Genomic DNA, 27,011 nt, shown 5'->3' on the forward strand with positions numbered 1-27,011 from the left:
TCTTTGAGTTCAGATTATATATATATCAGATACTTATGAACTGCAACTTCATTGGAGACAAGAGTTTGAAAACATTTATGTCAAGAACAGCACTGTTCTGAAGAAATCGAATGCAGGCCACAAATGTGAACTACATGTGTAATTTTAAATGCTCTAGAAATGACATTGAAATAGGAAAAAAAATAGGTATGTCAGTGAATTTCAATAATATATTTACCCTGATATATCAAAAATATCATTTTAAGATTTAATAATTATTTAAATCTATGTGAGATTGTATTTTCATACCAACTCTGAAATCTAGTGCATGTTTTACAATGACAACACATCTAAATTTGGACTAACTACTTTTCAGATGCTCAGTAGTCATAGTTGACTAGAGACTACCACACTGGATAGCCTGGCAGAGTGTCCATGTGACTTGATGAAACAAATCAGAATAGTCTTGAGGGTGAGAAGGAGTGTTATCAACAATTATGCCAGGACAGCAAGAGTAAAACAGAGCAAAGAGTCCCTCTAATTAAAATGATAGCAATTGCCTATTCAGTCAGAATAAGTAAGACCATACAAAACAGATAATTATAGACACAAGTATGTGAGTGTATATACGTATTAGTATGCAAATTACAAATATATGTGTGCATATATGATTATAATATATATTCTACATACATATATGTAATCTATATAACATTAATATATGCATATATTTGGCTTAATGTAATATATATGTAGACATATATAGATATGTATAGATATAATTTATATTCTACACAAATGAATTTAGAATCGAAAATTGTTCATTGGATAAGCTTATAATTTGAAGCAAAGGTGCACAGTTTTGAGATGAGAGTTGTAAAGGAACATCTGTATTTGATTTATGAAAAAGATGTAAGGTCATTCATAGTACTTTTCAACTGTATCCATCCATACCTGATGATGTTCTAAATGATGTCATTTTGAAATTTAAAAATTGTTGTTTACGATGGTATCTATTGAGTGAAGAGCCAAGGTATTCTCAAATTGATGATGTGTGCTGGAGGCTTGCTTGAGCCATCTTGGATGTTTGTTATCAATTTTTTGATAAAGGCCTTTAGCTAAGCTTGCGTCACTGCCTTTCAAAACTTTTCTTTGCAAAACTGTAACGTATGCAAAGTGACAGTGTTATTTCATACTCTAAATTATGGTGCAGGATGAAGTCAACCGGCTGTCAGCTCTTCAGCCTCAAATCGAGAGATTAAAAATTCAAAGCATAGCCCTGAAAGAGAAAGGACAAGGGCCAATGTTCCTGGATGCAGACTTTGTGGCCTTTACAAATCATTTTAACCAAGTCTTTGCTGATATGCAGGCCAGAGAGAAAGAGCTACAGACAAGTAAGTAAAAATACTTACAATGACTAACTTGATATTTTCCTAATTAGTTACTTATTATGAAAAGAGTAAGTACTAACATGAAAGAATGATTTCCATCAAAGAAACCATGCTCCCTACAAGCTATAGTAACATGTAATGAAATGCTATTGTAGGAAAATGGATACATTAGATTTCCATTTCTCTCCCTCCATTATAATTTCATGACTATGAGAAGCAAATAAAGCGTATGTTGTATAAAGGCATAACTTCTCCTTGGCAAGTTGCAAATTTTACAGTCCAATGTTTGGAACATGGAAGGAAATAAAAGAGCAGTTGAAGCCCTATTAGTAGGTTTTTATCAAATCCAGTTTGTTTCATGTATAAGAATATCTAGCTAGGTGTCTTCTATCAATTTATATGAAGATTATTATAGCTGTAGCATACATGTGGCAATTGAAACTCAGCCAAGGACAAATTATTCTTTGGGCTGCATTTTACTATTGGATCATTCTAGCTATACCGTATCTTCTTTTTTCTCATTTACTGGTAAAATACAACATAAGAGTGGAGCAATTATGCAAATACCTACCATATAACTAGCAAATTTTTCAGGATGCCTCTTTTGTCTTTCACCAATTTGCTCTTAGGATATTAATACACAGTCCAAATACCCCTACTCATCAGCCTACTTTTGAAGACAAAATTTCCTTTGACAAGCAGGTTTTTGAGCACTTTTAAGTATCAGCGGAAGGGTTTTTGAGTCACCATATACATATATGCATATGTATATATATGTATACACAAAGGAGTATAGAGTAAAACTAGATTTCAAAGCATTAAGATAAAAAATATTTTTTAAAAGTTATACTTTAAGTTGTTATGAGAAGCACAAGAGCATATATTTGTTTTTGACTAAGACTTTAAATTTGTTTGAACACGTGCATTTTTAATTGCTTTCCTTTGTAAATATGCAACAAATTTACCACACAATAACATTTCTAGAATCAGTATAGTGTAATATATGGGCTTTCCTCACTTTCTAATGTTTTTTTTTCCTTTTATTTCCTGGTGAGATCATGTATTGAAAGATGAATGCTTTTTTTTTTTTCCTTTTACTTCAAAGTCATTTTTTGCTGAGGAGTTTATTTTACTGATAGGGAATGAAGGAATACAACTTTACAGTCACGTCAGCTCCCTCTAGTGGATTTCAGCGTACTTGTTGCTGGGCTTCTCTAAAATCAATTGGGGAAAAGAATGAATGTCCTAAATTTTCAAACATTGACCTATTTAAGAATAAAGCATTTCCATTATCATAAAATCCATAAACCTCCCTTAAAATCAAGTACATGTTGATGGTTATAATGTAACTTGTTGGCAAAGGAGCATATTCACTGAAATTTATTTTAATTTATATAAACTTATTAAGATTTAACATTTCTGTTTCTTTTAAAGGTATTCAAACTGTTGATGTGTGATAACATATTGTATTATGATACTATAATGTAAATATATAAAAATATATACCTTCTATCTATACAGCTATCAATATATTCATCTATATTATCATATCTTCTCTTTATCTTTCATATGTATGGTGATAGTTTATAAAAAACTGCCAAATATTTTCACTCCATTTTTGTCTAAATAAAATATTCCCCTTTCCACTGTAGTAACCAAAATATCTCTAGCACTGTGATACAATCATTTGGAAAACTTGTTTTGATTCCTTAATAATCATTCATTAAATATGGATTATATATATTATATGCCATTTATATTTACACATAATTTATATATAGTATATGTATTTAATATTATAAATTATGCAATTTATAGTTGCATATATTATATATTATACATAGATTATATAATTTATATACATATTTTATGTAATTTATGCATATGTATTATGTACACATATAAAAATGGTGAGTAAAAATTCACCATGTCAAGTCATATTACAGTTAAACTTGTTAACTAATAATTATTTTCAAGGAATTTGCCATATGTATGTGTTCCCTAAACTGACACCAGGGAGTAAATCTCATTACTTGTATCACTACATGGTGCTTTGAACATATTAAGTATTCAGCGAATAAGAGCTACCACAAAGACCTGGAATCCATCTTGACTTTCATCCCCTCTTTCCTTTTCTTCACTGGTGTTCTCGCAGTTAAACAGAAACTTGACTTTTTAAGTGTACTTTGAATGGTAAAAATTGGTGTGAGGAATTGGTGGTTGGTACCTGGCAAAAATAATATGAAAAATAACACTAAAAGTTAAATGTGTTCTATATTGATAGCAATTTTTAGTCTATAAACAATAGTCTTATAAATCATCGTTCTTAGTGCTTAGAGGCAATGTATTAATGCTATGTTAATAGCAGCATTATTCATGATAGCCTCAAAATGGAAGCAACCCATATGCCCATCAACTGATGAATAAATAAATTGAGTATATCCACACAGTGAAATAATACTCAGTAATGAAAAGTAATGAAGTACTGATACATGCTACAGCATGGTTTTCTTAAAAACATTATGCTAAGTGAAAGAAGCCTCTCACCAAAGACCATATATTATATGATTACATTTATTAGAAATGTCCACACTGTGCAGTTCTAAAGAGATAGAAATAAATGAATGGTTGCCTAAGGCTAGAAGATTGAAATGGTAGCATTGCCTCCCAAAGCAATTGCTAAACCCTTTTCTAGAAACTGCAAACCAGAAAGATCATTTTCTACCCTAGATGAGTTTGGAAAATAGCAAAAAGTTTGTTAGGATAATCCATTATTATAACAAAGAAGAAATTAAATGTTCCTTTTAAATGTAAATATGGAAGCATTGTTTGAAATATGCTTTGAACTCCTTTCAGTTGTGAGGTGGAAATCATGTCAAGGGAATTATTTTGTTGTTGTTGTTTGGTGCTTTTTACCAGCCATTGGGAAAGTGGCAGCATAAATTATAACAAAAGAAGTGTTTTCTTATTTTCTAAAACTTTAAGAGTGTGTTCTTTTGTTCTTTAACCCTAGATTGCTGACACAATAGTTTTCTTTTCTTCTTTTTAAAAAAAAGTGACAAGAACTCATAACATGAGATTTATCTTCCTAACAAACTTTTAAGTGTAAATAAAGTGTTAAGTGTAAGTCAGAGTTGTACAGCAGATCTCTAGAATTAACTCTTGCACAATTGAAACTTGGGGGTTTCCTGGATGATGTGGTGCTTAAGAATCAACCTGCAGTGCAGGAGACACAGGAGATGTGGGTTCAATCCCTGGGTCGGGAAAACCCCCTGGAGTAGGATGTATATTATCATATGTGAAACAAATCACCAGTCCAGGTTCGATGCATGATACAGGGTGCTCGGGGCTGGTGCACTGGGATGACCTAGAGGGATGGGATGGGGAGGGAGGTGGGAGAGGGGTTCAGGATGGGGAACACGTGTACATCCGTGGTGGATTCATGTTGATGTATGGCAAAACCAATACAATATTGTAAAGTAATTAGCCCCCAATTAAAATAAATAAATTTATATTAAAAAAAGAAACCTATTCCAGTATTCTTGCCTGGAAAATCCCATGAACACTAATTCAATACATAGTTTTGAACACTTGGTGTGTGCCATGAAAATAATGGATGCTAGGTATTTAGTGGAGAAAATTAGGAGGGAGATTCATGTCTTCATGGAGCTTATAGGAATAAAGATAGTGAACAAATGAATATCTAAATTATATTATCATAGATTATAATCACTTAGAAAATATTATTCTGGGGTGGTAACATTTGAGTCAAACCCCAAGGATATGCAGGAACCAGCTGTATAGTGAGTTAAAGGAAGGATATTAGGAAAAATGGAAATACACATGAATGTTCCAAAGTAGGGAAGTGTTTGACATGTCCAAGAAGACAGAAATGAGGTCTGGAGGGAGGAAACCAGCAAATAATGGAAAGATTAGGATAAAATCAGGATGGAGTTCATGCAGGCTATCCCCTAAATGCTCCTGTAAAAAGTTCAGGTTATATTTCAGAAGTGTTGAAATGTCTAAAAGAATTTCAATTAAAGAAATTAAGTAATCTGATTCACATTTCTGAAAGATCGGAGAAGGGTCAGAGCAGAAGTAGGTAGGTAGGGGAAAGGTAGGTAGGGGAAATGGTAGCTACACAGACATCACCTTGGACTAGAGTTGTGGTACAGTAGATAAAGGAAAAGTTCAGGCAGCCCTTGAAGTGCTGATCATCTGCGGAGGTGTAGTAGGAAGTACTCTTACCAAAAATTACAGAGAATCACTTTTGCTTCCTATGGAGATCATGGAAAAAAAAGTTTAGGATGGCCAGCAAAAAGTACTCCCTATGGCCATAATTTCAAGCTCTGTTGTTAGTCCCTACTACTCCCTGTTAAGATGCAGAGATTGAGAAGGGAAATAAAGGTTGACCTGAGTTAGCTCTTTCAGCTCCAGATCAGAAACTTGACCTTATTTACTTTTATATACAGGAAAGGAATTCTTTTGTTCTGGAAGACAAAATCTGTATCACTTTGCTTTTCAAGTCCAGAAAAGAAAAGAAGAAAAGCTGTTTGTAAATGGTCCTTTTGTTTTCATACTGTTGTCTTTATCAATACCACCAACAGTATGAATAATGGACACATTTATTTAAGCTTAATATGTACTTCATGCCATGAGATACAGGAATTGCTCCCTGACCTTGAGAATCTTGAGAACATATGCTAAATACCAATGGAGCATGAAAAATAAAAAATGTTTTGAACACTTATTTAGCAGGAGTTCTTAAAGATAGGTTTGATGAACCAGAAGGGCTAATATTAAAAACAGTGGAAAAGAAGGAAAATGCAGCAACCCCCTCCACAAACACTTCCCTTATATCATAACAAAAATTTCAGTAATATAGAATTTATACTTACCACAGTCTTGGTTGTGTATGCGTGCCGAGTTACTTCAGTAGTTCTGACTCTTTGAGATGCTATGGACTGTAGCCCACCAGGGTCTTCTGTCCATGGGATTCTCCAAGTAAGGATACTAGACAGGGTTGCCAAGCTTCCTCTGGGGGATCTTCCTGACCCAGGGATCCAACTAGCATCTCTTAAGTCCTCTGCATGGGCAGGCAGATTCTTTATCACTAGCACCACCTGGGAAGCCCACAGACTTGTTTGGAAAATTGTGATGGACATAGAAAGTGAACAATTTGTTTAGCAGGTGATTATTAGAGCAATGATTGTGAAAAGATCCAGATTTCAGTTGGTTCATTGGTTGTATTAAGTGGCTTCGTCATGTCCAACTCTTTGTAATCCCACAAACTGCAGCACACCAGGCTTCCCTGTCCTTCACCATCTCCTGGTGGTTGCTCAAACTCATGCCCATTGAGTCAGTGATACCATTCAAACATCTCATCCTCTGTCTCCCCTTTTCCTCCTGCCTTCCATCTTTCCCAGCATCAGGGTTTGTTTTCTAATGAGTTGGCTCTTCCCATCAGGTGGCCAAAATATTGGAGCTTCAGTATCAGTCCTTCCAATGAATATTCAGGATTGACTTCCTTGAGGATTCACTGGTTTGATTGTAAGAGTCTTCTCCAGCACCACAGTTCAAAAGCATCAATTCTTCAGTGCTCAGCTTTCTTTATAGTCAAACTCTCACATCCATACATGACTACTGGAAAAACAATAGCTTTTACTGAAAGGACCTTTGTCGGCAAAGTGATGTCTCTGCTTTTTAATACGCCATTTAGGTTTGTCATAGCTTTTCTTCCAAGGAGAAAGCATCTTTTAAATTCGTGGCTGCAGTCACTGTCTTCAGTGATTTTGCAGCCCAGGAAAACAGTCTGTCACTGTTTCCCCATCTATTTACCATGAAGTGATGGGACCAGATGCCATGATCTTCATTTTCTGAATGTTGAGTTTTAAGCCAACGTTTTCACTCACCTCTTTCACTTTCATCAAGAGGCTCTTTAGTTCTTCTTTGCTTTCTGCCCTAAGGGTTGTGTCATCATAAGGGTGGTGCCAGAAGGATGGTGATTCATTGAAGACATGACTTTTAAAAGAATTCTGAGGTGATCTTGGATAAAATTCCTAGAAACCCATATGCTTTGCTCGTGTCAGAACACATCTTGGACCCTTCATGGGAATGAAGTGTGAGCAGCAGGAACTTTTAGCAGAAGGAATGGCATAAGTACAAAGACTTGACATAAGTGACAGGATTTGGTTGATAAATAGGGTATTTATGATGATAGGACTTTGGGCTGAAAGTTCATTGGATTCCAATCACAAAAGACCTTGGATGTCAAACTAAGTAAATAACTTATATGTTGGTTTTGGAAATTCAAGTTTCCATACTTGTGATGTGTTGTTTTGCTAAGTTTTTTTTTTAATTAATTGATTTATTTTAATTGGAGGCTAATTACTTGACAATACTGTAGTGGTTTTTGCCATACATTGACATGAATCAGCCATGGGTGTACATGTGTTCCCCATCCTGAACCCTGCTCCCACCTCCTTCCCAAGGAAGGTTCATATCAATAGTATGTTAATCACACTGTGAGTCCCCTTTTCTTTCTCAACATCTTCTGCCAGTGTTCACATTTTAAAGAAATGCTGGTGCTATGTCATGGTTTATCTCATTTAAAAAGGTTTGAAATTGCACAAGAAGGTCTTTTTTGGTTACATTGTTTCTCTGTCATTCTTTTAGCTATGAGGGATGGGGAAGAAGTTGGAGTATATTTGACATGGAATAAAAAGAAAGAGAACTTCAACTCGAAAGTTTTTCCAAAGTAGCTATATCAAAGAAGTAGGAAGTGCTGTTGGTTCAGTTAGCTTCTACACATGCACACAGAACTCATACAAGTCATCAGTAATTTCTACTTATAAGTGATAGAAACTTTAAATTGCAGTCAATTTCATATTCACAGCAGAAGTGTCAATGTTTTTAAACGATGTCACTCTCCAGACTGCTAATAAATATTCTTTTTCTCTCTCCAAATGGATTACTTTCCCCATCTTCTATGTAAGCACTGCCTAATAGAAATATAAGACATATATGTAATTTAAAATTTCCTAGTAGTCATATTAAAAAAGTTAATTGCACATTTTCTTTGAACAGATACATCCAAATATTATCATTTTACCATAGAAACAGAAATTTAAAATTATACAGATATTTCTACATTATTGTTGTGCTAAAGTTTCAGAATCTGGTGTCTCTTTGCCCTTGTAGAATGTCTCTATTCCGACTAAGCACATTTGAAGTGTTCACTAGACATCTGTATCTAGTGGCTACCCTATTGGACAGCACAGTTCTATATTCTTTCTCTCCCTTCCATCATTTCTGTGACATTTAAGTACCTTTCTTCTCTCTGAGTAGTTTTGTTTCAACATTTTTTTGGTGGGAGATATAGTTGTGATTCTTTATCCAAAAATTCCATATATAACCTACTGTTCTGAGATCTCAGCATTATTATGATTACTCTGTTTTACAATGTGAAAACAAATCTAAACTTTCAAAGTAGATCTGTTTACCTTGCTTTTCAGTTAGAGTTCTTTACCCCTTGACACAGACGTGTGTGTATCAGACAATACAGCATTTAGTTCCACACATGGCTCTCTTTTTTTTTTTAGTTAATAATGAAATAATCTTGCCTTGTCTGGGCTCTCCTTTGCTCACCTCTCCTTTCTATTCTCTGAAGTCCCTCACCCTTTTAAGCCAATTGGATAAAGCAGAGGAATTTTTAAACAAAAAATACAAAAGGCATTTTTAGATGTCAATTTGATCATACTTGGTCATCCCCATCCTTCACATGACTACACTGATGGACTGGGGATCAATGGGACTTTTTTTAACCTTTCACAATAGGTAGAGTATAAAACATGGTAACTCTTAACGTTTACTTTTGCAATAATCCACAACACATGCATCCAAAACTACCATCACTTGGATTAACTTTAATTTGGTAGGATATATTTCCTTAGTCATAAAACATTAAGAAGGTATCTGTATTTTTAAATGGCACTTTAGCAAATAGAATTGTGGAAACTGTTGTAAGAATCTTTAAGATGCATGATTTATAAGCAATATATAGCTAAATGTTAAATACCCAGTCAGCTTTTCAAGGGCCTGGGCTGGGCCAAATGATGCCAATAGAACTCGTATGAATTTTTAGGATGGTTGGTTATTAAATTGGATATGTTTATTGTCTTATTGCTTTCAGTAAAGAGCAAGAAGTATCAGTTGAGTTTTAAGCTCTATTTCTATCCATAAAAGAAAGATTGGGATTTCTCTAGATGGGGTAGGGCTAGTTCTGCTATTGTTTTGGAATCACAAGGGCAGCATCCACACACATCTCATTGACTGGTAGGTAGAGCAGCTTATAGCTTATAGCAGCAACTAGCTTCTGCACCAGACTGTTTTCTTTCACTCTAATCTGAAACAAAATTAGTAATCCTTCACTAGTATTCTCTATTACATCTAGTTTAAATGAGATCAACTATGTCTTTTATAATCACTGTTAAAATAAATAAACCGTGTGGTTTATAATCACTGTTCAGCTACTACAAGGTAAATCACATTGGCTAATTAATTCATTTTTACATCTAGGAGGCAAACATGAATAAAATATGTGTGGCTTTAATTTTATCTTATAAATTAAGAGTCATACATTTTATCTGCATACCTAGCCTCTAAGTCCTCGATTCATATGTCCCACTACTTCCTTAACCTTTTTTTATCTAGACATCCTAGTAAGTTCCAGAAAGATAAGCTCTTGGTGGGCAGCTATGCAATCAACAACCTTCTTGGTCCCTCTAATATCAAGAACCAATACTTGTGGAGTTGCACCATTAGGAGACTCAGAATCATTTTGATATTCCCTGTTCTCCACCCACTCCCTCTCCCATTTCCATGTCTGTGCTTTTTATCTCCTAAATAGCTCTCACATCCAAACTTCATATTTATTATCATCACATAACTCCAAACTACTATGTTTTTTTTTTTTTTTGCCTGGACCACTAAATTATCTCCCCTGTGTTCATTCTTGATACTAAGAAACCTGTATTCTACATTTCAACCAGAATTATCTTTCTGAAGGAAAATGTAGCCATCTCACTTTGTGTGTGTAATATGTTCAATGAATTCCATTTGCTGTTAACTTTAAAGGTGCCTCAATGGCCCTGCATCATATGGACATTGCCTGCCTCAAATCACAGCCTCATTCATGCTTCTGTTCTTCTTACTCCATATTGCTGTCTCATGTACTGAAGACAGCATAGGCTTTCCTACCTCAGATCTTGTGTATATAATTCTCCCAGGATCCCTAGCATAGCTAATTCTTATTCATTCATATCTTTCTTCAAAACTTAATCCTTATAAGCTCTCAGTCTATATATGATGTTCCTCTTATTCACTGTCATAATACTCTATATTTCTCTTTTCTAAAATTAATTACAATTTGATCAAAACTATATTTAAAACTGCCTGGCTCCATGAGTAAAATAGAAGCTTCTGTGGTGGCTCAGATGGGAAAGAATTTGCCTGCAATGTGGGAGACCTGGGTTTGATCCCTGGGTCAGAAAGATCCCCTGCAGAAGGGAATGGCTACCCACCCCAGTATTCTGGCCTGGAGAATTCCATGGATTGTATAGTCCATGGGGTCACAAAGAGTTGGACATGACTGAGTGACTTTGACTTTCACAGAACAGTATCTGGATCCATGAGTAAAATATGAAATTAATGAATTCAAGAACTCTCTTGTCCTCATTATTGCATCCCTAAAAGGTATAGAGGCCAAAAGATAATTGACAATCAATAAATACTTGAAATAATGAATTAATAAATCATATGTAATACAGTCAATATTAAATATACACGGATATTTATCATGTATATGAGAGAGAGTTGTTGTGGTTGTTTAATCACTAAGTCATGTCTGACTTTGTGACCCCATGGACTGTAGCCCACCAGGCTCCTCTGTCCATGGGATTTCCCAGGCAGGAATGGGATTGGGTTGCCATTTATTTCTCCAGGGGATCTTCCCAGCCCAGGGATTGGACCTGCATCTATTCCTTCACTTGGTTTATAAATATTCTCAGTAAACTTTTAATGTTTAATGGCTACTTAGCATTTTATGGTGTCATTAATTTCTAATTTGCATAGCTATTATCTGGGCATGTGGGTTCTGATTTTTATAATTATAAATTATGCTGTTATGAATTGTATATACTATGCCTCTTTGGGGATTAGGGCAAGTACTTGTTTCCTTAGAACATTCATCCATTCAGCAAATATTGAGCACCTTCTGAGGGTGTAGGGCTTCCCTGGTGGATCAGATGGCAAAGAATCTGCTTGCAATGTAGGAGACCCAGGTTTGATCCCTGGGTCGGGAAGATCCTCTGGAGAAGGGAATGGCAACCCACTCCAGTATTCTTGCCTGGGAAATTCCATGGACAGAGGAGCCTGACAGGCTACAGTCCATGAGGTCGCAAAGAGTCGGACATGACTGAGCGACTAACACAACACTCTCGCGTTGGCAGGTGGATTCTCTACCACTGAGCTAGAGAGAGAGAGACTGTTTTTTCATGCAGTGGTGCTCATATTTCCATAGAAATCTAACATTCCTGGTTAGACTGTGATAAAAGTTGTTGCTTTATTTCTACTATTTCAAAATGGTAGAATTTACATCATGATATTTTCCCTTTTCAAAAGAATTCCAGGAGAAAACAAAAACACGTGTGTGTGCATTTTCTCATCCTCTCTTTCTCTGTCTTTACAATATGAGGTGCACTATATGTTTTCTTTGCTGTTTGTTCATTTTTAGCCAGACTAATAAATGTTAAATTTAGAAATGAATTGTAGCAGGAAAAAAAGAAAAATCACTGAAATTAAAGAAAATCTACCTTAGTAATCTAGAAACCACTGCAGTGAGAAAGGATAAGAGAGATAAATAAGAAAGTCAGTTTGAGCTTTTCAGAATTTAGAAGGCTCCATAGGAATTAGAAAGACTTAATAGTCTGAATTCTCCAGGTAAATTCTTTCTTCTCATGTTCAAATTCTATGCTTCACCAAACACATGTTTCCTTTTGTGTTGCTGGCAGAGCATTCTGTTTTTAAGCTCAAGGTTATACTCTTTAACCTTCAGTCATTTGTTCAATGAATACTGAGTCCTTGCATGGCAAGATAGTGGTCGCTGGGGCTAGGTCACTAAACTAAAACCATGTGTTCCTTGGTCTTGTAACGCTTGTAATCTTGGGAAAGATGCAGCCATTAATCACAAAATCATGGCTATTTTTATACATCTGAGATGTGTGTTTGGATGGAAAAGTCTAAGGCCAGGCCTCTGAAACTAAATAAAGAAACCTTATCCAGGCTGGGAAGATCTGAGAAGATTGCCTTGAGAATGACCTGGTGGACACAGAAGCTGAAAGATGAGAAGGAATTAGTGAGACTAAGGGTAGGACGTGCTGGCTAGCTAAGAAGGACAGAAGTCCTGTGTCCATGGAGCACAGAGACAGAGAGTTATGCAAAGTGAGCCTAGAGAGGTCAACAGTCTAGAAGGACCTCTTAAGAGCCATGGAGAGGGTTCCAGACATTAACAGGAGAAAACTGAAACCATGCTGATGGATTTTATGCTGTGATATAAAATCATACATCAGTTTTGCGTTTTTAGACACTGAGCAACAAAGATTGAAAGAAAGCAAACGTACACATGGAGAGACTAGGAAGGCTCTTTCCTTGTGTGGGTTTTTGCTTGAGCTAAATAAGTTACCTCTGAGATACTAACAAAGGCATTTGATCTTTTCACAAGTTGCCCTGTCTTCTCTCAGAATAGAGTGGGAGTTTACTTTAGCTCCCAGTGGGAGGACTTGACGTCTTGAATCGGAATACTGATCAGAAGCAGTTATATAGAAAAAGATCAACAGTTCAGAAACTGAAATATTTCCCTTCTCATTAAACTGAAAGATCAGAAGGAAGCTAAAAAAGGGAAGATAAATCAGGGCCTCCCTTAAAAGCAAAGTGGACTGAAAGGTGAGATTGGAGCCCATTGGGTAACTATTCCCACAGCTCTTCAGATGTAAGGATTTCCTGGTTGATGAACCTGTAGAGGGGTAGTGAGGTAGGCAGTTCAGAAACTATGGACTAGCTAGGTCTCCTTTCAGTTCTGCTGCTGCTGCTGCTAAGTCGCTTCAGTCGTGTCCGACTCTGTGCGACCCCATAGACGGCAGCCCACCAGGCTCCCCCGTCCCTGGGATTCTCTAGGCAAGAACACTGGAGTGGGTTGCCATTTCCTTCTCCAATGCATGAAAGTGAAAAACGAAAGTTTCAGTTCTAGCTCTCCTCAAAGCATCGCACCTGTGAAACAGCCAGGCATTTACTCAGGATGCGGATAACGAGGAAAAGAAGTGTCCAAATATCCTCAATCAGAATACAGAATAAGATTTTCCATCCATGCAACATGGTATGTAGAGCCTACATGCAATGGTGGTCTGGACTGAGTACTTCATCAGGGTTTTGAAGAGAACCTGACTTTGTGTGATGTAAATTATTCATTGAGTAATGCAAGATAATGCATGCTTTGTTAACATATTGTTTAAATTAACAGAAAGAAAAAAAAATATTAATACCAGATTGTGGTTATTTCCTAACATCTAGCTAGAATTCTGTTAGTTAATAGAAGAAAGATTGATCAAATGTATCATTTAATAATTTAGAACGTTTCAGTGTTCATCTTCTGGATTTTAGAGATTTTTGTTGTGTGCTGCTCTGTGTTGAAAATAATGGATTTTTTCACTTTATGGCATTTTGTCTGCTTATCTATCTATCGATCGATTGATTGATTGATCTCCTTTCCTCCCTCCTTTGATCTATTACATGTAGGTGGATGCTGACTGAGGTTTGGACAATCTGTAGTATTATAAAAGAAGTAACCATTTTTTAATTGTATTGTGCTATGCTACCTTATCACTTTGGTAATAAGCCAACAAATCTGAAAATCTTTATTTCCTCATTTAATGTAGGTACAATTACACTTATAATCTTTCCCCAGGATACTACTAATACCAAGATTATCCTCAGTATAGTCTAAACACTTTTCTAAATACATAGTTAATATGCTGTGTAATATAATAAAGTATGCCTCATATATATATATATATATCTTTTAAATGACCACTAAGTATTAGTGAAGTCGCTCAGTCATGTCTGACTCTGAGACCCCATGGACTGTAGCCTACCAGGCTTCTCCTTCCATGGGATTTTAGTATTATCCAGTACTAAAGCATGGCTGTTTAAATAAACCTAAACAAAACAATTTGATATTTTTTGATACCATTTCCCTTATTCTTTATCTATTATGATTTGATTTTTCATCTAATCATAACTCTCTTTGTAGGATAAAGTGGGAAAAAACTTTCAAATTCACTCTGTGTGTGTGTGTGTGTGTGTTAGAATATTCATATGCTTGCATAGTATGTGTTTATGTGTGGACATTTTGTGTGTATGTGTAAATTATTTCAGAGCAACATCTTTGGTTTGGCTATGTATCTGGTTCTCTCAAATAAAATTAGTTCAAAGGAAACTACTCCTCTCTGCAAACGAAAGAACATGAGTGTCTCTATTCAGTATTATTAACCTAGATGAAACTTTGTGTTAAACTCTTACAGTTTTCTGCTTAGCCCTGAGTGTGTCCCTTTCACTTTCTTGTTATCTTGCATCTCCCTTCTAGCTACTAATAATAGCAAATATACTATGTGCCCAGCAATGAATGCAGTAATAAGCAAATATAGAGACAAATTTAGAATAAAATGAGGCATCTTATTAAGGTCTACAGAGGCCTTCTGTGGTCATAGTTCCCAACGACTCCCCTACCCGATTATCCCCCCACACTCTACTTTGCTCACTTTGTTCTTGCTACACTTGCTGTGTTCTCCCATTTTGGACTGTTAGACTTGTAATTGTGCTAAGTCACTTCAGTCGTGTCTGACTCCATGGACTGTAGCCCGCCAGGCTCCTCTGTCCATGGGATTCTCCAGGCAAGAATACTGGAGTGGTTTGCCATTTCCTCCTCCAGAGACTTGATATTACCTGGAAACCTTTCCTCTCTGTATTCATAAGGCTCCCTCCTTCAGTGCTTTTAAGTCTGTTGTCAAGAGGTACTTCCAAGGAGAGGACTTTTTATTCACTATGAGTCTGAGGGAACTCCGGGAGTTGGTGATGGACAGAGAGGCCTGACGTGCTGAGATTCATGGGGTCGCAAAGAGTCGGACACGACTGAGTGACTGAACTGAACTGGGTCACTTTCTATCCTTTTAAATTTTAGTTTATATTGTTATTCAAAGAGTTTTTGTAACATATAGGCTTTTTTCAAATAATGAAAAAATATAAATCTGCACTGCATACTGAACTGCTTAAGAAATGGAATATTGCTAAACCACTGATGTACTTGATTGCTCCTGTCAAATTCCTTTCCCTCCCTCCATGCCCACCCTCACCATCATCTCCAGGGAGATCTTTTGTCTGTCTGTTGTTCTCAGTGCCATTCCCTGCTCTTCCCATGAAAACTACACTTCCTAGGATTCTTCGCACGGGGATGACCCAGAGGGATGTTGTGGGGAGGGAGGTGGGAGGGGGGTTCATGTTTGGGAACGCATGTACACCCATGGTGGATTCATGTCAATGTATGGCAAAACCAATACAGTATTGTAAAGTAAAATAAAGTAAAAATACAAATTAAAAAAAAAGAACAACAATTGAAAAAATAAATAAAAATAAATTGGCTGCCTGCTTGATTTAGTCAGTGAAAGACACTTGGAGGATACTGAAGGTGAAAAGAGAGAATCTACAGTATTCTCTTCCCCTCTCATTGTTTAAGGGTGCATCTCCATCACTGACTGAGAATGAATCCTCCATTTCTAGCCCCCTCCGGAAACAGTATACCTCAAGGACTCTGCATCCCCAAAGAGAAGCCCCCGTGAATTCAGCTCCTGCTGGGTGGTTCCAATTATTGGTTTCTTGTGACACAGTCTCATACCTCCTCCCTTTGTCTCTCTGATCTTGAAGATGATAGTGGCTTCCATTGCTAATCTGTTGATTGCTCACCAACCCTTGTGTAAATCCTCATTTACCCCAAGATTTTCATATCTAATTCTCTATCTTAAATTCCTTTTTATTGCATTTTCCAGAAGGATCTTCCCCACTTATTTCTGATTTCCCCATTTATTACTATTAGTCATTACAGTCTCTTGATTTGTTTGTTAATTTCCTAACTCACCAATTAGATTTTGAGCATCATGAAAGCCAAGACTTTGCTTTTAAAATTTTTACTTCTTGCTTCCCTGGTGCTCAGAGCACTGAATAAATATTGGCTGAATGAAGGCATAATAAATGACTTCCATTAATTCTCCCCAAAGTATTTCCATCCCTGTTTTTATAAATGAGGTCAAAGATGCTCCAATGTTAAGTAATTTGCCAAAGCTAGTGAATGGAGAACCAATTCCAAGGCACAGGCTTACTGAACTGCAGAATCAGACTCGCTAATTGTCATGCTACACAGCCTGTTTCTGTACAAACAGAATGGAGAAGCAGTTCTGTTCGATGTTCATGAAAGAACCTGTTGATCTTTTTCAAATAAAAGTAACCCTAATATCTTCATCAATACTTTATATACTTATCTTTCTCTCCGACATATATTAATCCTCTGGATAAAATGGAACTGATGCGTATCACCTGTGGCATGCTTCTGATAAATGTAGTTTCCCACTCATTGCCCCAAGGGAAAGTAGCATTGTTCGATTCAACATACCTCCTCTGTGTCTCTACCCATAGACCCATCTCCTTCTAACTCTGCTTCATCATAACTAAGTACTCCTTTACTTCAGTACTATTCCTGAGAGTCATCTTTGTTTTTATAAATAATTACCTAGCATTCAAATGTATCTCGTCAATAGAGACAGAGACACATTATTTGTATGAAAGAAAGCAGGGAGGTCTAAAGTACCACAGAGACCTTTTGACATCCTTCCATATGAAATCAAAAGTGCTCAGATTGACAAAGGCCTCTAAAAATAAATTTGGGCATGAACTGACAAATACATATAAGTCCATTGAGTACAATTCTCAGTATCCCTCTCTAACACACTTTCTAAAAATGTACTTTCCATTTGAAAATGCCACTAATTAGCATGCAAAATACTTTCCTACATTCTTCTCCTTAAGTTTAGAAGGAATTGATATATAGAAGTGAAACCCATACGCTATCTGTTAAAAATAATATGGTTTAAATAATGCCATCTGATCTAGTGATTTGAGATAGTGTTTTGTACTGTGGCTTTATCTATTTAGGACAATTCTCAGCCATTATCTCTTCAAATATGGCTCCTGTCCCACATCTCTCTCTGTGATTCTGGGATACATTTATGTTCATTTTGCTGTTTTTTTCTATGTCTTTTATTCTCTCATCTTTATTTTCCATTCTTTTGTCCCTCCATGCTTCATTCCATATATATATATATATATATATATATATATATATATATATATATATATATATATATATAATTTATTTCTGGCCTATCTTCAGATTTACTAATTCTCTGTTTAGCTTTGTCTAATCTGCTTTGAAACCCATCCACTGTTTTGTTACTTTTCACTTATTGCATGTTTAGTATAATCTCTTTTTTAACCTCCTTAAACCACTTAAGATCATTTTTATCATTTCCAGTTTTCTAACAAAATTCTCCACCTTGAACATGGTCAGTATAGCTACTAGTCACATAATCTGTATGGGTGTGTGTGTAAAATACAAAATAATGTATAGTAATAAATAGTGTATATAAACATATGCATTTTAGATTTTAAGCATATACAACTATACACAATGCACACATTGTACTTTCCCATATATACTTTTATTCCCTATGTATAATTGGAATGAATGTATGTGTGTATACATACATATACACATGTTAGAGAAAATGCATTGTTTGTTGGTGGGTGTGACTTTACAATTAAATAATCTTGGCTGAAATCCTGGCTATGACACTTACTAGATGTTTGACTGTGAGCAAATCAGTTGGCCTTCTTTTATAACCTAGGTTTCCTCAAATGTAAATGGAAGAAAAATGCATGTCTCAGAGGTTTATTGTAAGAATTAAGAGTTATAATATGTGTGATCATTATTAAGGTTTCTGACACACACTGAGCACACAAAAATTGTTTCTTTAGTAAGATAAGATATGAAATGATATAATTTAAAATATCACCTGCTGTAGATAATGGTACTATTTTTCCCCAAGGCAAATAATACAGAAAGAGGATAGCCTTCAATAGCCTTCAAAGTCAAATATACATGAACTCTACTTGGATTATCGAACAACCATCTGTGTTACCTTGGGCAAGTTACTCAGCCTCTCTGTTGCTCCATTTTTGGACAAGTTACTCTGTTGCTCTATTTCCTCAACTTAAAAAGCATTAATTTAACCATGCAAATCTTGCAAGATTGAATGTCATATATGCATAGTTTCTGTCATAATCATATTCTACTCTATATTTTCAGATTTTCACACTTTGTTAATATTTGTAATTAGTATGATTGAGTTTTCTGGCAACTTAGAAAGACAAATGAAAAAATTTTTAATGGTTAAATGTTTCTCTGTTTTTTTCCCTTTCGATAAAGTTTTGGACACTTTACCCACCGTGCGGTATCAGGAGACCATGAGTACCATCCTCACGTGGATCCAACAGTCAGAAACCAAACTCTCTATACCTCAGGTTACTGTCACTGAATACGAGATCATGCAGCAGAGACTTGGGGAGTTACAGGTCTGTGACTTTGTAAATCTTGATACATCTCTCAAGTCTTGCTCATCTATCAAGCAGTCGCATTGTTATAACCTTAATACAATACTAGAATTAAAATAATCGTGGCAAGTATGACAGTTGGCCAGCTGAAAAAATGAAGGCTATAAAAGCATAATATTTAATGTATTTGTGCCTCTCTCCTTAAGATAAAGATTCCGTCTTTGAAGACAATGATATGATCTATGCATGAAATATATTCTTTCTTGCTTAGTGTGTATTTTCAGAAACATAGATTTTGATTATTATAAAAGCTCTGGTATTATTTCCCCCCCTCTGCTTGCTGACTTATAGCTCATATTTCCAACCAGAAAGTGGTAAAATTAATGTAGTTTTAAAATTAGTTTTAATTTAAACTCGTTTGATATAATATTGTAATTAGTTTTTGGAATTCTATTAAGTGTATTTTAACAGTTTTATATTAGGAAATAAAATACTAATATTGGAAATGAAAGATGTAACTTGTATGCGATTTTAGGATGCTTTCCTACTAACTCTAAAAAACCTGTGGTGTATATCTAATCACATTTTATTTTGTAAGGCATTAAAACACATTTGTGTATTATATTTTAAGAGCTGAGATAATATGTCCACATTTTCTGAATTGAGAAAACAAGTTAAAACTTTAACTTTGTTGTATCAGTTCTGTTTTGGGAATTGAATACTATTTACTAAAAAAAAATAATTTTAGAAGTATTTCTTCAAAGAAATCTCTAAACATTTCCCAGTATACATCATTCTAATTAAACCATTTCCTCTACTATAATACAAAGCAAACTATAACTGTTTAATCTTTTTTCCTTTTTATGTTGTTATTTCTAACACCTGGAATAATTTTAAAATTTACTTTGAGAGTTATGTGACTTAATAGAACTATAAATGTAGAAAAACATAGCAGTACACAGGTATAGGATTAGGGGAGTGGGTTAAGTATATAAGAAATGGTACACAGATGAATGGAAGAGTATATTTCCATTCATAAAGCAGTGATGAAGGGAAAATTATAACTATTATTGAGAAAATGAATTGTTAACTTACTGAAAACAATGAAGTCAGAACCTTGTGTCAACTGTTACACCAAAACAAACTACTACATAGATTAAAAATTCAAAAAGGTTTTAACAGGCATAAATTTCGTAGAAAATTTTAATAAACCTCTTTACAAATATATGATGGGGGCGCACAAAAATCAGTGGAAGTGATCGCAGCATTGTAAAAGTACCAGTGAATGTGAAAGTGAAGTCGCTCAGTCGTGTCCGACTCTTTGCAACACCATGGACTGTAGCCTACCAGGCTCCGCCATCCATGAGATTTTCCAGGCAATAGTCCTGGAGTGGGATGCCATTTCCTTCTCCAGGGGATCTTCCCAACCCAGGGATCAAACCCAGGTGTCCGGCATTATAGACAGATGCTTTGCCATCTGAGCCACCAGGAAAAGTACCAGAGCAAATCTTAAAGAAAAACGAAAGAAGGAAAACATCTGTCTGAGTAAGTCATTAATCAGGTAGTCACCAAAAAAAGAAATGACTATTATTCCTATGAAAAATTGTAACTCAAATTGAAAAGGATGTACAAATTTGCAAAATGGGATATCATTTTTACATATGAAATTGCAAAAATAAATACATAAATGAATATAAGAAAACAGTCAGATATAGTGAATATACCAGTGGTTGCCAGAGGAGAGAGGGGCAAAATGAGAGTATGGGATTAAGAAGTACACGCTATCATGTGTAAAATAAATAAAGTGCTGCACTCAATATGCCAGCAAATTTGGAAAACTCAGCAGTGGCCATAGGACTGGAAAAGGTCAGTTTTCATTCCAATCCCAAAGAAAGGCAATGCCAAAGAATGCTCAAACTACCACACAATTGCACTCATCTCACACACTGGTAAAGTAATGCTCAAAATTCTCCAAGCCAGGCTTCAGCAATACGTGAATCATGAACTTCCAGATGTTCAAGCTGGTTTTAGAAAAGGCAGAGGAACCAGAGATCAAATTGCCAACATCCACTGGATCATCGAAAATGCAAGAGAGTTCAGAAAAAAATATATTTCTGCATTATTGACTATGCCAAAGCCTTTGACTGTGTGGATCACAATAAACTGTGGAAAATTCTGAAAGAGATGGAAATACCAGACCACCTGACCGGCCTCTTGAGAAACCTGTAAACAGGTCAGGAAACAACAGTTAGAACTGAACATGGAACAACAGAAAGTTCAAAATAGGAAAAGGAGTAGGTCAAGGCTGTATATTGTCACCCTGCTTATTTAACTTATATTCAGAGTACATCATGAGAAATGCTGGGCTGAAAGAAGCACAAGCTGGAATCAAGATTGCTGGGAGAAATATCAATAACCTCAGATATGCAGATGACACCACCCTTATGGCAGAAAGTGAAGAACTAAAAAGCCTCTTGATGAAAGTGAAAGAGGAGAGTGAAAAAGTTGGCTTAAAGCTCAACATTCAGAAAACTAAGATCATGGCATCTGGTCCCATCACTTCATGGCAAATAGATGGGGAAACAGTGGCTGACTTTATTTTTCTGGGCTCCAAAATCACTGCAGTTGGTAATTGCAGCCATGAAATTAAATGACGCTTGCTCCTTGGAAGGAAAGTTATGATCAGCCTAGACTGAATATTAAAAAGCAGAGACATTACTTTGTCAACAAATGTCCGTCTGGTCAAGGCTATGGTTTTCCAGTAGTCATGTATGGATGTGAGAGTTGTACTATAAAGAAGGCTGAGTGCTGAAGAATTGATGCTTTTGGACTGTGGTGTTGGAGAAGACTCTTGAGAGTCCCTTGGACTGCAAGGAGATCCAACCACTCCATCTCAAACAGATCAGTCCTGGGTGTTCATTGGAAGGACTGATTCTGAAGCTGAAACTCCAATACTTTGGCCACCTCATGCAAAGAGCTGACTCACTGAAAAAGACCCTGATGCTGGGAGAGATTGAGAGCAGGAGGAGAAGGGGATGACAGTGGATGAGATGGTTGGATGGCATCACTGACACAATGGACGTGGGTTTGGGTAAACTCCAGGAGTTGGTGATGGACAGGGAGGCCTGGCATGCTGCAGTCCATGGGGTTGCAAAGAGCTAGACATGACTGAGTGACTGAACTGAACTGAAAAGAGTAGAAAAGTTAAAATTAATTTATACAAGTAATAATGAAAAATGGTTAAAAGAACTACAGAAGCAATTAAAATCTATGTTTTTAAAAAATACTTAATGACATTTACTTATAATTACTTTAAATGACATTTACTTTACAATTACTTAAATTAAAAGATGCTTACTCCTTGGAAGAAAAGTTATGACCAACCTAGATAGCATATTCAAAAGCAGAGACATTACTTTGCCAACTAAGATCTGTCTAGTCAAGGCTATGGTTTTTCCTGTGGTCATGTATGGATGTGAGAGTTGGACTATGAAGAAGGCTGAGCACCGAAGAATTGATGCTTTTGAACTGGGGTGTTGGAGAAGACTCTTGCAAGTCCCTTGGACTGCAAGGAGATCCAACTGGTCCATTCTGGAGGAGATCAGCCCTGGGATTTCTTTGGAAGGAATGATGCTAAAGCTGAAACTCCAGTACTTTGGCCACCTCATGTGAAGAGTTGACTCATTGGAAAAGACTCTGATGCTGGGAGGGATTGGGGACAGGAGGAGAAGGGGACGACAGAGGATGAGATGGCTAGATGGCATCACTGACTCCATGGACGCAAGTCTGAGTGAACTCCGGGAGTTGGTGATGGACAGAGAGGCCTGGCGTGCTGCGATTCATGGGGTCTCAAAGAGTCGGACATGACTGAGCAACTGAACTGAACTAATGACATGGGAAAAGGCTCACAATAAATTGCTTAGCTCAAAATGTATGTGCATACTATGTTTTGTGTAAATAATCAAGTGTAACAATTTAATAAATAAAATAATAAATTTAAAATAACTTACATATCACAAAATAAATATTATGTAACCATAAGATTATGTGTTTTACTTAATTATGTGTATGTGATTATAAAATATGATCAGCTATTCAGTAAAAAAAAAAAAAACCTGGAAATTTATCTAAAAACAGTTGTATGTAATGGGTATTTTTGTCCATTTTAAAATCTTAAACCTTTATTACTTTTATAACCAGAAAGTAACATTTAAATAAATACAGAATAGAGCAATCCTTAATGTATGCTTTCTATTATAAGGGGTGGAATAGATTATACAGTACAAATGTGAAATGAAGTTTATAAATTCTCCCCAAAATTATCTGAAAATTTCATGGTGATACTACAAAATAGAACACTGTTTTTGAAGAATAAGAAACTTCCATTAAATGGCATGAGTAAACTATCTATATGATTTAGCTTATTCAGAGTTGTGTTATCACATATATCAATCTTATTTAGTTATATTTTTATCTATGAAGATTAGAAATTATCTTACTAAAGGCTTATGATTAAGTTTACTTATAATTAAGTTAAACTCCATTAATTGAATCATAAATGCAATTATTAATATACAAATAAAATTTAATAAAATTAGATAAGCTAAAGCTCTTTGTTTCAATAAGATACAGTTTTGTATATATTCCCCTTTGTTGATAAGAATAGGCGTAGATTTTATAAATACAATATTACTAAATAATGTGTAAATTACTCATGATTGAAAGTAGAATTTAAGTTGCTAATTATTTCACATCTGATGTTACATCGTTTATTATTTTAAATATTTGAGCCACACAGCTTTTATTTTAAGTACATTTGATTTATCTGAAACTCATCAATGAAGTTGAACAATTAAACTCATTAATATTTATCAATTAGTATAAAGGTACTTTCTTTTTAATTTTGAGGCTTTACAAAGCTCTCTGCAAGAGCACCAAAATGACTTAAACTATCTCAGCACCACTGTGAAAGAGATGTCAAGGAAAGCACCCTCTCATATAAGCCAGAGATATCAATCAGAATTTGAAGACATTGAGGGTCGATGGAAGAAACTCTCTGCCCAGCTGACTGAACGTTGCCAAAAGCTAGAGGAGCAAATGGCCAAACTCCGAAAACTTCAGGTAATTCAAGATTTTACTTTTTATATTGATTTTTATTTGTTTCTCTCCTAATGATGAGCTATACAATTAAAAGACATAGTCCCTTAAAGTCAGTGATAAGGCCAAAAGATACAAATTTGTCTCGAAGGACAATAGTTTGCCTATTGATTTCAAGAAGGCATTAAGAATTCTATTTCTTTGATTTTCTTTAGAATTAGCTTTTTTCCACCATTACCAACAGGAATTAAAAGACTTTTCAGCTCAATTCAAAGCCCATCTTCTTTTTAGTCTTGTTATCCTGTAAATAATTATTTAGCTTATGAATAAACCCACTTGTGATGCAAGAGACTGCTTGCAGTGCAGGAAATTTTTTTTTTCCTGAAAAATACATTGTTATTTTGGTTGTAAAAAAAAGAATACATATACACACACACACACACACACACACACACACACATACATATATATACACACAGGCTAACTCACATATGTCGGCTTTAATTATAACATGTTATCTAGAGCTGGGGGACGTGTTTGTTGGCTCAGAGGTAAAGAATTTGCTGAGTGGATGTGTGTGTGTGTGTGTGTGTGTGTGTGTGTGTGTGTGTGTGTTGTTGCTGTTCAGTTGTGTCCAACTGTTTGTGACCCCATGGACTGCAGCGTCCCAGGCTTCCCTGTGCTTCACTGTCTCCCAGAGGTTGCTCAAATTCATGTCCATTGAGTCGGTGATGCCATCCAATCATCTCGTCCTCTGTTGTCTGCCTTTCCTGCTCTCAATCTTTCCCAGGATCAGGATCTTATCCAATGAGTCAGTTCTTCGCATCAGGTGGCCAAAGTATTGGAGCTTCAGCTTCAGCGTCAGTGCTTCCAATGAGTATTCAGGACTGATTTCCTTTAGGCTGGACTGGTTTGATCTTGCAGTCCAAGGGACTCTCAAGAGTCTTCTCCAACACCACAGTTCAAAAGCATCAATTCTTTGGCACTCAGCTTTTATGGTCCAACTCTCACACCCATACATGGCTAATGGAAAGGCCATAGCTTTGACTAGACGGATCTTTGTTGGCAAAGTAATGTCTCTGCTTTTCAACACACTGTCTAGTTTTCTCATAGCTTTCCTTCCAAAGGGTTAGCATCTTGTAATTTCATGGCTGCAGTTACCATCTGCAGTGATTTTGAAACCTAAGAAAATAAAGTTTGTCATTGTTTCCATTGTTTCCCCATCTATTGCCATGAAGTGATGGGACCTGGTGGCATGATTTTAGTTTTTTGAGTATTAACTCAGCTTTTCCACTCTCATCTTTCACCTTCATCAAGAAGTTCTTTAGTTCCTCTTTGCTTTCTTCCATAAACGTGGTGTCATCAACATATCTGAGGTTATTGGTATTTCTCCCGGCAGTCTTGATTCCAGCTTATGCTTCATCTAGGCTGGCATTTCATATGTATTCTGCATATAAGTTAAATAAGCAGGGTGACAATATACAGCCTATACGTACTCCTTTTCCTATTTGGAACCAGTCATTTTTGCAGGTCCAGTTCTAACTGTTGCTTCTTGACCTGCATACAGATTTCTCAGGAGATGGATAATGTGTTCTGGTTCCCATGTCTTGAAGAATCTTCCACAGTTTGTTGTGATCCACACAGTCAAAGGCTTTGGCATAGTCAATAAAGCAGAAGTAGATGTTTTTTTTTTTTTTTTTCCTGGAACTCTCTTGCTTTTTCTATGATCCAATGGATGTTGGCAATTTGATCTCTGGTTCTGCTGCCTTTTCTAAATCCAGATTGAATATCTGGAATTTCTCAGTTCATGTAGTGTTGAAGCCTAGCTTGGAGAATTTTAAGCATTATTTTGCTAGCTTGTTAGATGAGTGCAGTTGTGTGGTAGTTTGAACTTTCTTTGGGATTGGAATGAAAACTGACCTTTTCCAGTCCTATGGCCAGAGCTGAGTTTTCCAAGTTTGCTGGCATATTGAGTATAGCACTTTGACAGCATCGTCTTTTAGGATTTGAAATAGCTCAGCTGGAATTCCATCATCCCCACTAGTTTTGTTCATAGTGATGCTTCCTAAAGCCCACTTGATTTCATATTCCAGAAAGTCTGGCTCTAGATGAGTGATCACACCATCATGGTTATCTGGGTCATTAAGATCTCTTTTGCATAATTCTTCTATGTATTCTTGCCACCTCTTCTTAATATCTTCTGCTCCTGTTAGGTTCATACCATTTATGTCCTTTATTGTGCCCATCTCTGCATGAAATGTTCCCTTGGTATCTCTAATTTACTTGAAGAGATCTCTAGTCTTTCCCATTCTATTATTTTCCTTTGTCTTTGAATTGTTTACTTAGGAAGGCATTCTTATCTCTCCTTGCTATTCTTTGGAGCTCTACATTCAGGTGGGTATATGTTTCCTTTCACTTCTTTTCTTTTCTCAGCTATTTATAAGGCTTCTTCAGACAAGCATTTTGCCTTTTTGCATTTCTTTTTCATTGGGACAGTTTTGATCACTACCTCCTGTATAATGTTACAGACCTCTGTCTGTAGTTCTTCAGGCTCTGTCTATCAGATCTAACCCCTTGAATCTGTTTATATATATATAAACATCCCATATATACATATGGGATGAGGGAGCTTCCATGTTGATGCAGTGCTAAAGAATCCGCCTCCACCCAGGAGACGTGGCTTCGATCCCTGGGTCAGCAAGATACCCTGGAGAAGGAAATGGCAACCCACCCCAGTATTTTTACTTGGAAAATCCCATGGACAGAGGAGCCTGG

At 36.0% G+C, this 27,011-nt stretch overlaps 1 protein-coding gene across 1 annotated transcript in view; it reads left to right on the forward strand.

The window, feature by feature from the left end:
• The window catches only part of DMD (dystrophin), a gene marked incomplete in the record, with an annotated part of 2,117,027 nt that overhangs the window by 770,472 nt on the left and 1,319,544 nt on the right, over window positions 1-27,011 (forward strand). Inside the window, 3 exon segments of the mRNA XM_018043695.1 lie at window positions 1,193-1,373; window positions 19,015-19,160; window positions 24,048-24,260. Of these exon segments, the coding sequence (XP_017899184.1) occupies window positions 1,193-1,373; window positions 19,015-19,160; window positions 24,048-24,260 (540 nt within the window).

Source organism: Capra hircus (genome assembly GCF_001704415.2).
Source record: "Capra hircus breed San Clemente chromosome X unlocalized genomic scaffold, ASM170441v1, whole genome shotgun sequence".
In the NCBI taxonomy this organism is placed as follows: Eukaryota; Metazoa; Chordata; class Mammalia; order Artiodactyla; family Bovidae; genus Capra; species Capra hircus.